We start from the raw sequence: 17,081 nt of genomic DNA, 5'->3' as shown, positions 1-17,081 counted from the left end.
CAGGGAGCCTATGAGCATTGAGAGCAGCGCAGGGCATTCAGCACAACTCCCTGCGCTACAAACTGCTATAGCGGTTTAGTAAAAAGGGAGGGGGTATATTTGTCTATTTTTGTATAGTTGTTACTGAGGTGACATTGCATATTTTAAAGTCATCTGCCTTGGCCTCTTTGAAAAAACCCCGAATATAAATGATAATTAACATTTTCTCTGCATACAGTGTGCTTTGTGTTTTTTAAAATTTTGTTGTTGCTAGATCATTTTGACTTGGTCATTTTAAAAGTAGCTCGTAAGCCAAAAAAGTGTGGACACCCCTGGTCTATAAAATACTGAGTAAAGTGCAATGGGTAGATGTGAATCACTTGTTTATTCTTTCCAAAAACACTAGTACTAGGGAGCATGCAATGAGGCTGCTACTTAGTAGTGGATTTAAAATAAACTAGAGAAAATATTTCTTCACTCAACATGTAATTAGATTCTGGAATTTGTTGCCAGAAAATGTGGTAAAAGCAGTTAGCTTAGTGGGGTGTAAAGAGGTTTGGATGATTTCCTAAAAGTTCCATAAGTCATTATTAAGATGGACATGGGGAAATCCACTGTTTATTCTTAAGATAAGCAGCATAAAATCTGTTTAATGCTTTGGGATTTACCAGGTACTTGTGACCTGTCTTGGGCCACTGTCTGCAACAGGATACAGGGCTTGATGGACCTTCAGTCTGTCCCAGAATGGCAACTCTTATGTTCTAAGTCCTTTGGCTGAGCCTCAGATCCCCAGGAGTGGTTTGAGTCAGACTCTGCAAAATACTGCCTTGATCTTCTGGATGGATGCCCAGGCTCTGGGTAAGACCACTGGGGTGCAGGACCTCTCTCAAACTCTGCGGTAGCTTCCTCCCCCGATGGGCTGGAGAGACGCAATGCCTCAGTTGATGCTGGCTCCAATGCCCACAAGGCACCAATGCAAACGAGTGCTTGACAAGCAAAGGATGGATCTCCAAGATAGGCTAGGGCAGTGTCAGGTAGTGGATGTGCCCTCAATGTCTTGGCACCTTATTTCTCAAAGATGCCCCCAGCTTCGCCTGCAGCATGACCTGGAATTGCTCTTTCAGGGCAGGCATTGATATAGGCAGGGTGGGATCCAGTGTGGTGATAGCCTGTGAAGATACTAGAGCCAAATTGGAGGTGGAGTCCCAGTTTGGGGTAAATAGGCACATCAGCACCACTTCAACAGAGGGGGGAAATGGTCCACTTGGTGCCAATGCTTCTCATGTACCGCCAAAACTGATGCCCCGGAACTCCTGGCACTGTACTTCCAAAACAACTGATGCTGACATTTCTTCACCTTCACTCAGTACCTAGCATCAGAGTTCTTTTGTGCCAAGGACAAAGCAAAATCTAAGAAGGTTCTCGAGGCCAGATCTAAGGATCCTTTGCCTGAAAGGAGAATACTGGTGCTCGATGCCAAGGTAGGAGACACCCTTGATGCTGATGCCACCCTTGATGCTGGTGCCACTCCAGAAGCCTTCACTTCATGTCATGGAATTGGACTTATGTATACCAAGAGTCTCTAATGCATGTCCTCTCTTGTTCTTTGAGTCCTCTAATGCATTTGAACACAAAGAAAACAATTATGGCAAGGCCCCAGATACTTTAGGAACATGTCACATGGGTCAATCACAGACATGGTCCTATTGCAGTCTGTGAACCACTTAAACACACTGGCAGATTTCTGGGACATCACAGGATAAATAGATGCAGTGAAATTAAACAACTCAATAAGGACAAAAATTAAGGATTTCACTTGTTATTTTGGAAACTGGCTGACAGCTCTGGCCTAAAATGGCTGCAAGCCACAGGGAAAAAAAAAGAAATAGTCCAAAAACTAGAAAAAGCATGGAGAAGGCAAAAAGTGAAGAGAAAGAGAAAAAGTCCTGTGCTACTCATGCAAATAAGAGGAAGGAAGGCAAAAAAAATTACAGTGAGGTAAAAGACACTTGCTGCTGCAATTGGAGACATATCTTCACAGCTCCACAAAAAAGTGAATACTGATGGTCTTGTGCAACTTGGGCAAGGGGAAAGGCATTCATGCATGCTCAGGGCAGGCCTACTAAAAGAAGGCTTCTAGAAGTTTTTATGGAACACTGGGTAGCATCAGTGCTGGGGCTACTTTGGATGATGTCATCTATATGTGAGAATACTAGGTCCTGATTGACCTTGGAGAAACCAGTTTATCTGTCTACATGTGTTCTACCTTCACTTGCTCCCTGTTATCAACTAAGATATTTTAATATAAAGGGCCTCTGAAAAATTCTCAGCCTAACCAAGAGGAGAATGATGTGGAGCCATGAAACTTACAAGTTACTCCACATGAAAAATGTCAAGAAAAGTGTGGAATAACTTGTAAGTTTCATGGCTCCGCATCATTCTCTTCTCGGTTGGACTGAGAACTTTTCAGCGGCACCTTGTAAGTATTGTGCTGGCACTGTTAAGTAGCAGTCCATTAACTTTATACCAATGTTTTACTATGCTGTAATGTGTACTATAGCATCAGTAAGTAATCCTATATGAAGATATATTGCAACACACTGTATGTAAACCCTATATTGTAACCAAATAAAGTACACCAATGGGCAGACACCTTGAGAACTGATGGCAATTTTCCAGCTGGAAGTTTGTCCCCTACTCAAATCAATAGCTCCACCTTAAAGGATACCCTGGTATAACATTTAATGTAAATATTACACTGTAAGTATAAGATGAAGACAGGGTCCTGTAGAATACAGTAACACAACGAATGACAGTAGCTCAAGACTAATGTGCTATACAGTCCATGAAGTAAAATGGTTAGTGTTATAACTGGCACTGTGCAAATTATTTTCCTCAGGCCTTTGTTATTCTTTCCAAACCAAAAGAAGTTGGAAAAAATTATACTTACAGGCCAGGATTCTGTAACCGGTGGTGTTGTTAACGGCCACCTTAAAAGTGGCCGCTGATCGTGTGTCAATCAGGGCAGGATTAATTTGTCGAGGGCCCCTAGGCATCCAAGTACACTGGGCCCCCTGCCACGCCCCACCCCACCATGCGCCCAGGCGGAAACAGGAAGCTGCGTCAGAGGGAAGCTTTGGGCAAGCAGCACCGCTTGCACAATTATAGTTCCCATTGCCTTTCTTACCCACGTTGCTTGCTTGTCTTACTTTCCATCGATGGGGGGGGGCGTGTTGCCGATCAGGGTGGGGCTCGCATTGCCGATCGGGGGGGGGGGGGGAGGCCGCGTTGCCGATTGATGCTGGAGGGGCTTATCGCCGTTTGGAAAAAACAATGTTGATGCCCTCCTTCATCAGGCCCCCCTGACCATTTCGGGCCCTAGGCACGTGCCTACTTAGCCTATCGGTTAATCCTGCCCTGGTGTCAATCCCTGAAATATTGCCCAATTTCTAACAAATCTAAAGCCATCTACCTTGCACAGTCTCAGCCAAACAGTGCCTGCCTCTGGTGTCCTGTACATGGAACACAGTTTCTAGATTTCAGATACCTATCTAAAATCCCAATTCTAGCTTCCAAAACCTCCCTCATGCACCAACAACGGCCAGCTCCTCCCCAGCACTGTCTAAAATCTTATCTAGGTGACACCTTTGCAGCAGTTAGACAAGTTATCTATTAATATTCACATCCAGCAGCCACCCAGCTACCTACATTCCTAATAATTTAATCTCCAACTGAAATGATCATCTTTACCCTTCTCTCCTGGCCATATGTCCCTAGAGACACATCCTCGGCATGAGAGGATACTGTACCACTATAAGGAAGGGTTTTGGCTATATGGATGCTTACTGTTGCACCATCATCCTCTCCTCCTAGGGCACTTTTCCCCCTCCAAGGCAGACCAGGGTTACCAGAGAGGAGGTGGAACTACAACTATGTCCTGAAGACCTTCTCAACTTACCTTTGTTTCCCTCTGCATTTCCAGGTCTGTCACTCAATCCTCTAGTGGCTGGACTCATTCTGTGAGAGCTAGAAGTTCTTTACCTCGAGCACACACATGCAACCTCTAACTCGGGGCAAAAGACCAGATAAACATGAAAATGACCATTTTCTTTTACTAAAAGTTTTTGTTATATTTATTTCAAGAGGTTTAATTACATGCTGGACGTTTTTGGACTCTCTGATGAAACAGTGTTTCCATAAACAAAATAACAGGAATTTATTAATTAACCAGATATCTGCATATAAGAACCACCGGACATTATGTTACCTCTATTCCTGTTACAGGGTGCTAAAAACAGCAACTCCTCCAAATGTTTAAGACTTTTTGTGTCATGACTTTAAAAAATATTGAAATTTACAAGCGTGGCACTCACCTCTTCTGTGTATTCTTTTGAAAGAGGTGCACCAGCAGTGACCTGAAATTATATACAAAGGAAAATGAAATGATAACATGACAGAGCTTAACTATCAGTATTATCTGGAATATATATAATTCTGCCTCCCCACCCCAGCTCAGAATAGTATTGATTTTGTTATGATAGCCACATGTAGCTTCAGTCCTCCAGCACCTGCCCACGTCATGGGGTGCTATTCATTATCATTCCAGGATAGAAAGAAGAAATTATAAGAGATGTCTTATAAACCCATTAAACAGATGACAACCAATTCCTTCATTTTTCAACTTGGCTTTAAGCCACGTCCCTTCATTTTTCAACTTGGCTTTAAGCAACGTCCCCCAAAATGGTTGAAGACAGTTTCAAAATAATTACTAACTTGTATAATACTTCAAAAGATCTCTTTTGGGAATTCTCCAGTACAAGAGAAACAAACAAAAAAGGTAACATGATTCTTTATTACTTATTAATTCAAAAAGAAAACATACTTTCTTTAGAACCTCAGGAGACTTTTCTTTGACATTGTAAAGGATTTGCATTTTGTCATAAGTGATTCATGACAGCAACTAAACCAGCAGGAAACTCTCATCACAATATACTCCAGCTACACAAACAATAAATCTGTCAGAGAATTTTAAGGCAATTAAAGTGCTAATGAAATGAATTTATTTTAGACGGCACATTTTTTACAGGAAAACTGTCAGTAGCTCACAAAATAACTACAACACCTATTAACCCAGGCCTAAGCTAAAAGTCAGAGGTCACTTCAGGGATGTGTTCAGGCTTACTGCATAAATGCAGAGAAGCTTTGCACAATATTAGATATAAAATATTGTTTCTTGTAGTGATAAATAGTAATGGTTGACATTTTTGTGAAAACAAAGAAGTTGCACTTTAATAAAATGCACATTTGACTAAACTAATAAACAAGTAAAAACAGGTGGTCATTTTAGAAGCACCCACAGATATAAATACTAACATTTACATATATAAATTTAATTCATGTGAAAATAGCAATTTTAGAAAGATGGGAAGCAGAGATTTCAAAGGTGAGAAAGTGTGTTTTGGGTATGACTAGGGTGAGCTGAAATTCTATTTTACAGTTTCCCCGTTGGCTTTTATACAAGTTAAGGATTAATTTTCCACAGCCCCTGTTGAAATAGAAAGATCTCATATTAATTTAAAAATTTTTATGTTTCCCGACAAATCAGAATTCACTTTCTCATATTGATGTCATTTGTAGATCTATTATAGTTTTGAATTTGTTGTTATATCAATTGCACATCCAGAGGGGATGGGTGGGGTGGGTGGGAAGGATTGAGTGGGGGTTTGCACAATTAAATATTTGCATATTTGGAAGCGTATGAATTTACTTTATCAATAACTTTATATATAATAATTTTTATGGGGGAAATATGTTGATCTCATTATATATTGTAAAGACTTTAGGTGATGTATAAAGTGTAAAATGTATTCTTTTCCTTGTATTCACTTAATGAAAGTATTAAAAATGAATAAAGATTATAAAAAAAAAAAGAAATAGAAAGATCTCAGAGGGAAATCTATTCTAGGCTGCCACAGAACTGTAGTTTGAGTAGAAGTTTCACCTTTCAGTCAAAAAATGATCTTAAATATAAAGCAAAAGCAATATTGAAGTTGTTCAGCAAGAAGCAAATGAATGTCATTGAGTGACCCTGCCAAAGTTCGGACCTTAATCCAACAGAAAAACACTTGCAATAAACACTTAATCCTCATCCAATTTAGAAGAGCTTTAGCTATGCTGCCAAGAAGAATGGACAAAAACTGCTCCTGTAAAATTGGCAGACATTTTTCCTAAATAATTCATAGCTGTTATTGCTGCAAAAGGGGCTTCACAAAGTACTGAGTCAAGGGGTGTCAATCAAGACTTTTCTTTTTGTTATTCTTAATTATTAAAAATATATTTATTTTTTAACTTTTTATTTATGCAACTTTAAATTACAAACATCCAAGTATTATACTTGTAAAGAAAATAAAATGTAATGTATATTTAAAATATCTTAGTTAAGGAATAATAAAAAAATATAAATATCACATCCTATAAAGTCCACAAATGGGGACAGAGCAATACATCTAAGAGAAATATTAGTGTCTATATCACTAATGATAAGTGCATGGCATCCAGATTTAGACATTTCTGCTGATGATGAGCTTTGGCAGAAAGTATGGGCCAGAGTATTCAAATCTATTAGACTGGCTCTAGTCCTTCAATCAATATACTTTCTACTACATCGATCCCACTGGATGCTGCATAAACTCGCTAAATTTTCCAAAGAAGGCTCCAATCTATGCTAGTCCTGTGGAAAATTCGAAGGTACACTGCCGCACATGTTATACCAATGCTCCCATATTAAATTGTATTGGGATAAAGTCTGGAGCACCATATCCACCATTCTAAATATTAATGAACCCTTACATCTTAAAATTATTATTCTTCGACAACATGGTCTCACATATTCTATGCTCAAACCCAATGCTCGTTTATTTAACATCTTATTATTCTTGGCTATTAAAAACATCTTGCACTATTGGAGGTAGAATACATTGTATGGTGGAACACGGTATGCATAACCAACAAATCTGAAAGTGTAATAGCTGAAAAACATAATTCTATTAGTTCTTTTCTCAAAGTATGGAGACCTGTTCAACTTTATTGTGACTTGGACTGTTGACATAAATTATCTCAATGTAATATTTATAAAATATATATAGAGTCACTTCTAGTCAGTTAATTAAGTCGCTGGAGATGCTCAGTATGATGCTCACTGGGAACTCTCTTCTATGCTTTACACGTATACTCTCAGCTGAAATTATATGTACTGGCCCTGCTGGATTTGGCTGACATGAGACATTGGTTCTATTGACTTATAATTAATACTATATTCCCGCTTATTTTTTTTTTAAGTTCAATAAGGTTTTTATTGAAATTTCAATACAGAACAAAGAAGTAAAAGGCAGTCTATACATGGATACTGATCATCAATGTGACAGTAATACAAGGACAGAGATATTCCCGCTTATTAACTGTGATATGTACATCTAGTCTGTTTCATGTTTAAGTTATCTTTTGTATATTTGCTTATATGTATATTTGAATATTTATAATTATTTGTATACTTTGTATATTTATTTTGAAAAAAATAAAAATTATGGGAAAAAAGAGAAATATTAAAGAAACAGGATAAAGATATTTCTTATTCCATTAGAAGAAAAAATATCCATTCACTTCCATCTTATTGTATGCAGAACTTTAAGGTGAATCATCAGCATCAGGAGTTACAGAAATAGGGGACTTAGTACTAAGGAAGAAGACAATTGTGATGGGTCAAAAGAGTTATTTTGCCTTATTATATCACACTCTTGCAAGAATTGGGTCCCTGTTTTTCTTTTCTTTTTTTTTTTTGGGGGGGGGTTATTTAACATATAGTAGTGCAACAATCATTTGTTGGGAATGTTTCGGTGTTTTGGGTTGGTTTTTTTTTTACATTAGATGCCTTAATGGCCCAAAACTCTCCATTACACAGTGGACCAGGTATCTAAATTACTACAAAAATCATCATTGTTTCAAGAACAAGGTTCTGAAGATAACAAATACATCTCAATTACAGACCATATGGTTTTATTTGCAGAAAACTTTGGTTAAACTGGAAGTACTGTAACTGTGAGAAATTGAATATATAATTTTTCCACATAGTCCCTGTGCAAGATGATACATTTGTTGTATTGTTCAACTAGCTTCTGCATTCCTGCAGAGAAATTTTTGGCTGCTCCCAAAGCCAGGTGAGTGCCGCTTCCTTTACTTCATCATGCTTTGTCTTTTGCATCCATGTCTGGTCACCGGTGACAATTCTCTCCAGAATACTTGGATCTTCTTCATACTTTCTCAGGAATTGTGTCACAACCTCCACACACTGTTGCTTGTCCAGATCAGTAAGCTGGGAGCCCATCGTACGCTGATTTTTCTATATCGCAAGTCATCATGCATTATGGCAAATGCAGATCCGCAGCTGATATCCAAATTTGCTGCCAATTGAGATACCGTTATCCATTAGCCTTCTCTAATCAAGGCATCTGTCCTGCTAATGTGCTCTTGTGTGTGCGATGTTGACGGGCAACTAGAACGACCATCATTGGTTACAACTGTTCTTCCTGTTTTAAACCTTTCATTGATTCATGGTGCTATGTCCATACTGTGTCAATATCCGATGGTCAATTTCCACAGGTTTCATTCCCTCTTCCCAAAGAAAGCGCATTACTGCTCGTTGCTCTTTAATGGTGCAATCTTGCAATGGAGCATCCATGTTTCTGACCTCATGGCTGCTCCATGACTAAAGGCCGAGCGCTGCACTGTGCGTGGACAAACTATCCAACAGGCAATGTACGACTACATATGTTGCATTTCACTAGCTCTGTTCTGGTTATCGTGTAATTTAACAATTGCCTTTAATTTCTGATTCACCATCATAGCATGGTCGCTGGTGGCGGTACATGAAACAAAGATTTTTTTCCCCCGTAGTGGTGACCACTGGTAGCTCTCCAGTTCTAGAAACCTCCAGGAGGGCTAAGTCCAAGGCTCTCACCCCTCCCTCACATGTTCCCTAACACATGGTGCATGGATGTTTTTCTACCTGTCTTCCTGCACACAATTATGGGGTCCATTATCATCGAATTAAGGTCAAACGATGGATTTTGAAACAGATGGAGAACCTTAAATTAAAATAGGGAAATCCAAGATTGCTGCCATGGCAGTATTTTGGCACCAAATAACGGCTCAAAATAGCTGAAAACTTAAAAAATAAAAATTCATAGTTAGGTATAATGACAGCATGTTTGAAGACATCAGGAACAGTTGAAGTGGAGAGTGATAGGTTGAGAATGTGACAGGAGAGTTGACAGTAGGAGAGATAATGCCAAGTAAGTGGGTAGGATTTTGGAGGAGGGGGGACCCTCTAGGCAACCTAAGAAACTGGCAAAAAACTAGTTTGCAGGACACCCCCTCCCCAGATTTTCCCATAGACTGTAGCAATCTGTACTCACTTTGACACGCTGTGTTGCAAAGGTGGCTCAGCCTGCTTCAGCTCCTGTGTGAAGCTGAAACTTGGAGAAGGATACTGCCTCAAACAAAAATCAGCTTCCCATGATGAAATCTTCTGGTTACCAGTCAGATCAAGACCAGACTGGACCTCTATCCCCACTGAAATGTGCACACGAAGAAGGAAGTCAACACGCAACTGGCACTCTTAAAGTCCCCCAAATGGACCACTGCAGGTGTCAAATCAGCCTGCGCTCAAGCTCCTGAGAACTAAGGAGCAAGCTAGTGTAAAAGGGAATGGTCTCAGGCTGGCTGGACAGGTATCACAAAGGGACTGGCCTTCAGCTGCAGACCTTAAGTCTGCTTCTTCTCCCAGGCAGAGGTAACCCAAGATTACTGGGAACTCTGTAGCACCGACAACCTAAACTAAACTAAACCTTAAGTTTATATACCGCATCCTCTCCATAATTATAAAGCTCAGCATGGTTTACAAGAGCTTAATATAGGAAGAAATAACATATTGGGTTTGAAGGTTGAGTACAGGGGGGAGGAGAGCATTACATTTTTGTGAAAAGCCTAGTTTTCAGGTGCTTACGGAATAGTTGGAAGGAGCCCTGATTCCGTAGTGAGGCAGTAAGATTATTCCAAAGCCCTGTGATTCTGAAGAAGAGAGATTTTCCCAATTTTCCCGCATAGAGGATACCTTTTAGCGAGGGGAAGGATAGTTTAAGTTTTTGGGTGGGCCTGGTGGTGTCAGGACTTGAGGAGTTCCAAGATAGTGGGATTAGGGGAGGGAGGATGCCGTGCAGGTTCTTAAAAGCTAGGCAGGCACATTTAAAATGAACCCTGAAAATTATTGGGAGCCAGTGGAGTTTGGACAGAAGTGGGGAAACATGATTAAATTTGCATTTTGCGAAGATCAACTTGGCCGCAGTGTTCTGAATTAGTTGAAGTCTTTGAAGACTTTTTTTAGTTAGACTTAGATAGATGGAATTACAATAGTCTAGTCTGGAGAGGTTGATGGATTGAACAAGGACGGCAAAATGTTGTTGGCGGAAGCAGGATCTCACTTTCCTCAGCAAGTGGAGGCTAAAAAAGCATGATTTTACCAAGGAGTTGAGGTGGTCGTTGAAGGAAAGAGACGAGTCGATGATGATGCCTAGAACTTTGCTTGAGAACTCGAGCTGCAGTGTGGCGCCAGAGGACAGTGCGAAGAGGGTGGGCAGCTGTTCTAATTTTGGACCGAGCCAGAGTAGTTTCATTTTGGACTCATTCAGTTTCATTTGAACTGAGAGGGACCAGGATTGGAGTTTCGTTATGCAAGCTGTTATGTTCTCAGAGAGGTTGGGAAGGTTCGAGTCTGTCTTGAGAAGGACAAGGATGTCATCAGCATATGTATAGATTGTTTCAAGGGAAGATAGATGGAAGAGTTTCAGGGAAGACATGTAGATGTAGAAGAGGATAGGGGTGATCCATGCGGGACTCCGCAAGTCGGTTTCCAAGGAGCGGACGTGGTGCCATTTGTGTTGACAGTGTAGGAGCGGAATGTAAGAAGTTCGAGAACCACTCTAAGACTGTGGAGTCAATGGCTATCTCGGAAAGCTAATAAATTAGAATATCGTGGTGGATGACATCAAAAGTTGCAGAGAGATTGAATTGTAATAGGACAGCAAACTTATTACGAGAGTGTAATTGTTGCACCTTTGAAATTAATGAGACCAGTAGGGATTTGGTGCTGAAGTTGGGTCTGAAGCCATATTGGTAAGGTAAGAGAATGGAGAATGTCTCTAGGTAGGATGAGAGCTGGGTAGAAATGATGGCCTTTAGCATTTTAGTCAGGAGAGGGGATATTTGCTATGGGATGGTAATTAGAAGGTGAGGAAGAGTCAAGATCCGCTTTTTTCAGTAATGGGGACAAGGCAATATGTCCCATTTCTGTGGAGAATAGGCCCAATAGTAAAGTAGAGTTTATAAGTCTGGTGAGGGATGAGATGGCCTGCGCAGGAATATTCTCGTTCAGGTAGGAAGGTAATGGATCCAGGGCACATTTGCAGGATTTCAGTTTGAGACAGAGTTTAGAGATCTGGGCTTCGGATACAAGTTCAAAAGCAGACCAGGATCTGTCTGCTGGGATAGGGTTAGAGTTGTTGGGGGCCAGAGAATTATAAGAGACTGCTGGAGGGAAGGAGCTCCTTATGGTAGTGATCTTTTCATTGAAGAATTTTGCTAGGTCGTCTGCTGATGGGGAGGAGGGGGGGGGAATGGTGGAATCATTTTTAGAAGTTAAGGTGCGCCAGATGTTAAACTGTGTACTACTCTGGTTGTTGGATCTGGAAATTTTATCACCATAGAAGTTCTTCCTTGCTTTTTTTAGTACTGAGTTATAGAAATTGATATTGTCCCTCCAGGATTGTCTGTCTGAAGGGGATTTGGATTTTTTTCCATTTACGCTCCAGTGCTCAACATTTCTGCTTCAGTTCTTTGTGGTACGGAAGATACCAAGGGGCCTTACGGGAGTAGGAGATAGATTTAGTAGATAAAGGGGCAAGAGAACAACAGTCTCGGAGAGGTTTACCCAGTTGCGCCAGTTGGATTGTGGGTCAACAGGCTTAGGACAAGAGGGAAGTTGGTTGAGAAATTGGGTCCAGAACAGTTCGCTCGCGATTTTTTTTGCGGAAGGTAATAGGATTTGTGGCATGGGATGGAGATCCAAGGTGGGACATGAAAATGGGGAGGCAGAAAGAACCTAAAAAGTGATCGGACCAAGGGACATGTTCCCAACGAGCATTTTTGGTAGAAGTTTTGTGCTCAGTGAGGTCGAGGAAGCTGATGATGTATAGTGTGTGCCCCTTTTCGTGGGTTGGGGAGGACACAGGAGAGGGGAAACCTAGAGAAGTGAGGAAGTTGTTGAATTCGGTTGCATCCTTGGTGGTATTATCATCTAGGTGGAGATTAATATTGCTAATGATCAGTAGTCTCTGAAATTTTGGGAAGGCGCTTGTTATGGTTTCAAGGACGGGTTCGGAGGATTTATTCCAGGGGGTTGGTGGCCAATATAGTAACAAGATACCTAATGGGTAGGGGTGGAGTTCGTCTTTGACTGAAGCTAACATATTCTAGTGAAGTGTAGCTACCCTTTTCGAGGAGCTGAACATCGAAGAATGATTTGTAGAGGAGTGCCAGGCCTCCTCCTTTTCGGTTTATTCTGGGAGAGAAGAGGCCATGGTAACTATAGGAGCAAACTTCATTTTGTGTGAATAAATTGTCTTTTTTGATCCATGATTCTGTGATGCACAGGAATCCAGGATCAAAGTCTTCAAGTAGGTCCTTTAGTATATGGGTCTTGTTGCAAGCTGATCTGGCATTACAGTAGAGTGTTGGGACTGGGGTGAGAAAGTCAGAGGTGAGGTTGGGTAAATTGGCAGGAGGAACGGGCTTTAAAGAGGAGTAGTTAACTTCTCGGGGTATTTTTTGAAGGGGTGATTGCTTCTAGTAACTTTGTACCTAATTGCTTCTAGTAAGACAAAACAGAGGTAAAAACTAAATCAGATGAAAACTTAGCACCCAATTGCTTCTAGTAAGAACATATTGACCTATAAGACAATTGCTTCTGGTAAGACATTGAATCTAGTAAGATAAAACTTAAAAGAAGACTTAGCACCTAATTGCTTCTAGTAAAACAAAACGGAGGAAAAACTTAAGTCAGATGAAAACTTAGTATTCAATTGCTTCTAGTAAGACATAAATGGGGTAAAACTTAAACAGCTATTGGTTTCATGTAAGGACATGGTCAGAGGTAAAACCTAGCATCTAGTTAAGGTAAAACTTAGCACCAAGATCAGTCCTTCCTGCACAAGCGGTGTCGGGCAGAGGAAGGAGGGTGGAGATGGCAGGGGGCTTCCTCCAAAATTTGATGCCAAAAATAAAAATACCTGAAAATAAAAAGCTTTAAAACAGAGAACAGACACACACCATTATGCAAGCATGCAGAAGGAAAAGCTAAAGGAGGCAGTACACTCCACTGAGGAAGAAGGAGGTGAAAACTGTGATTGATACCTTCTGCATAGCGTGCAGGTTTGGATTCACTACCCATTTGTTCAGAATGGCACTAGAATGTTAGGAAATGCACATGTGCCTGAAATAGTAAGCAGGCAAAAACAACCTTTGACAGAGCGGGCCTTCAAGACTCATACGCATTTCTACTAGAAAGAAGATTATTGAAGTAAAAGCTTAATCTTCCCTTCTACTGCAAAAGGCATATGAGTCTTGAACTAGTGGGATGTGCCAAAGTAGTCCCTCTAGCCTAGGGTGGGACAGATGAGCCTGCTGCTAACAAAAAGGAAACAAAGGCAGCATCCATATGCGATGCCATGTTCATCCTGTAGAACTTCATGATGGTATACAGGGTGGACCAAGTAGCCACCCTACAAATCTCCTTGGGCAGTACTGCCCATGAAGAAGCCACACTCCTAGTAGAGTGTGCCCTCAATGTAATCAGTGGCCGCTTACCGCACCCGAAGTACACTAAAGAATGGCCTTATGAATCCATCATGCAATGGAAGCTTTAGAGGCTGGCTTCTCCAGACAGCTAGGATTTGTTATCACAAAGAGATGATCCAATATTCAAAAATCACATTCGTCACTTCGAGGTATTGGAGAAGAGCTCTTCGAATATCCAGCTATGCCAAGACATTGTCCTTTTTTACGATCCCGGAGGATGAAATGATGGGAGCTGACTTCCTGATTCACATGGAAAGTCAAGACTACCTTTGGCAGGAAATAGAGATCTGTGCGCAGGGAGACCTCAGACTCTGTGAACCTGAGGAAAGGTTCTTTGCACGACAGAGCCTGACACTCTGAAACCCTCCTTGCTGAGGCGATAGCCACCAGAAATACTGTCAGAAATACTGTCTTGACAGTAAGATCCATCAGCGATGCCTCTTGCAAAGGCTCATACGGAGTCTTACTCAGAGAATGCAGGCTTATGTTGAGATTCCAAGATGGAAGTGGATGCAGCCACATCGCTCCATTCAAAAATCTGACAACATCAGGGTGGGAAGCCAGAGAGACCTCTTCCTCTTCAGCCCTAAAACACGAGAGATCTGCCACCTTTACCTTGAGTAGCAGTAGCAAGGAGAATGTTAAAGTTTCTTTTGGTTAGCAGAAATGGTGATGTTAGGATTAGAGGAATGCAGAATAAGAGTTTCATAATAAAAAGGTAAAGAATTAACAATATTTAATATTCTTCTAATTCTACACCATATTAAGTTCCAATAGATTTGTACATTGGGACAATACATTACAATATGAGAAAGTGTACCAGGTTCACTTTTACAAGACCAACATAGATTTGAAAAGGATTGTGATGAAATTCTGGCAACTTTAATTGGCATCCAGAAAGATCTATGCACAATAAAGAAAGTGGACTGACAAAGTGAGGCAGTTATAGTAGGACAAGCAGAGTGTAACCAGAATTCAATCAATAGAACATAAGAATAGCCTTACTGGGTCCGACCAATGGTCATCTAGCCCAGTATCTCGCCTTCATGGAGGCCAATCCAAGTCACAAGTACCTGGCAAAAACTCAAATAGTAACAGCATTCCATGCCACCAATCCAGGGCAAGTAGTGGTTTCTCCCACATCTGTCTCAACAGCAGACTATGGACTTTTCCTCCAGGAACTTGTCCAAATCTTTTTTAAAACCAGCTACAATAACCACTCTTATCACATCCTCTGGCAACAAGTTCCAGAGTGTAACTACTCTCCGAGTGAAAAAAAATTCTTCCTATTGGTTTTAAAAGTATTTCCCTGTAACATCATCAAGTGTCCCCTATTCTATGTAATTTTTGACGGAGTAAAAAATCAATCCACTTGTACCCATTCTACTCCATTCAGGATTTTGTAGAATTCAATCATATCTCCCCTCAGCCATCTCTTTTCCAAGCTGAAGAGCCCTAACCATTTTAGTCTTTTCTCATACGAGAGGAGTTCCATCCCCTTTACCATCTTGGTTGCTCTTCTTTGAACCTTTTTTTTTTTTTATTTATTTATTCAGCTTTATTTTACATCAAAAGAAATTCTTTGATAAAGAAACATAATAATTCCCAATTGGAAATAAAATATTAAGTATACATATATATTACCATGTTAACAGTCCACTACTATGGGAGAGAGAAACAAACAATAATCAGGGATAGCTGATTTTAACATAAGAAAAATTATACATATCATAAGTACAGAGCATAACGGTTGTATACTAATTACTCGGTCTGGTTGGTGACTTCAGTGGGCATCTGAGGGGATACAGAAGCCGCTTTACCCTCCAAGAAAAATTGTAATTGATCAGGTTCATAAAAAACATATCTATTTGCTTGATAAGTAATACAACATTTACATGGAAAGCGTAGCTGAAAGGTAGCTCCTAACCCCAATACAGATTGACGTAACATTAGAAATTTTTTCTGACGCAACTGCGTCCATTTAGAAACATCTGGAAATACGGCTATTCTAGAACCATAAAATTCAACATTCTTTGAACCTTTTCTAGTGCCACTATATCTTTCTTGAGATAAGGAGACCAGAATTGAATACAATACTCCAGATGAGGTCGCACCATGGAGCAATACAGGGGCATTATAACATTCTTAATCTTGTTAGTCATCCCTTTTTTAATAATTTCTAGCATCCTGTTTGCTTGTTTGGCTGCTGCCGCACATTGGACAGAAGGTTTCATTGTATTGTCTATGATGACACCCAGATCCTTTTCTTGGCGCTAATCCCCAAGGTGGATCCTGGCATCCGGTAACTGTGATTCAGGTTATTCTTCCCAATGTGCATCACTTTGCATTTGTCCACATTAAATTTCATCTGCCCTTTGGACGCCCAGTTTTCCAATTTCCTAAGGTCCCCTTGCAATTTTTCACAATCCGCATGCGTTTTTAACTACTTTAAATAGTTTAGTGTCATCTGCAAATTTAATCACCTCACTCGTTGTTCCAATTTCCAGATCATTTAATAGCATTAGCATCAAGATTTAACTAAATGGACCAGAAAGTTTCAATTGAGGAATTATAATTTATAGTAAATTCCTGTAGTTTTCTTTATGTTTTAGAAGCTTTCTTTCTATTTAAGAGGAGGGGGCTAACAAAATCAGAAAAATTTTATATATCACTATTTAGAGACAGTACAACCCTCATAATTAAATCATATAGTTTATCATATATATACTGTGGCAAAGGCGATATATTGTATGAAGATTGTAAATCAGTAATGCTTAATGGGTGTAATGTAGTACTACTAATTGATGAATAGACCAAATACAATTAAGTTGCCATTCTTCCTTGTATGGGCCTAGTTCAGCTAATTTGAATTTTGCATTATTCCAAATAGGAAAAGTAATAGGAGTAAATAATTTTTTTGAATTGCAGATGGTTTTAAAAAGAGTTAATGATCATGGTATTTATACTCATCTATGAAAAGGAGTAGATGAATAGAAGAAGGAAGTACCAACGAGCTCTTCAATGATAGCCGTCAAGGGCTATCAATATTATATGACAAGGGAAACCATTGTAAAGCTTGAGAAAATCTAAAGGCAGAATGATAATCTCTAAAGTTAGGTATATTCAGCCCTCCTTTA

General features: G+C 40.1%; 1 protein-coding gene across 10 annotated transcripts in view; it reads right to left on the bottom strand.

Annotated features, from left to right (window-relative positions):
* MTHFD1L (methylenetetrahydrofolate dehydrogenase (NADP+ dependent) 1 like) overlaps nt 1-17,081 on the bottom strand; it is a 441,775-nt gene that overhangs the window by 154,835 nt on the left and 269,859 nt on the right. For 9 of the 10 annotated variants that reach the window (XM_033938565.1, XM_033938569.1, XM_033938568.1 and 6 more), the window contains one exon: nt 4,353-4,394. In XM_033938565.1, coding sequence (XP_033794456.1) covers nt 4,353-4,394 — 42 coding nt within the window. Of the gene's footprint in view, nt 1-3,937; nt 4,043-4,352; nt 4,395-17,081 lie in introns of those variants that run through there. The other variant, XM_033938573.1, reaches the window with a different exon arrangement.

The sequence above is a fragment of the Geotrypetes seraphini genome, chromosome 3 (assembly GCF_902459505.1).
Source record: "Geotrypetes seraphini chromosome 3, aGeoSer1.1, whole genome shotgun sequence".
NCBI lineage: Eukaryota > Metazoa > Chordata > Amphibia > Gymnophiona > Dermophiidae > Geotrypetes > Geotrypetes seraphini.
This window is presented reverse-complemented; position numbering and strand designations above follow the sequence as displayed.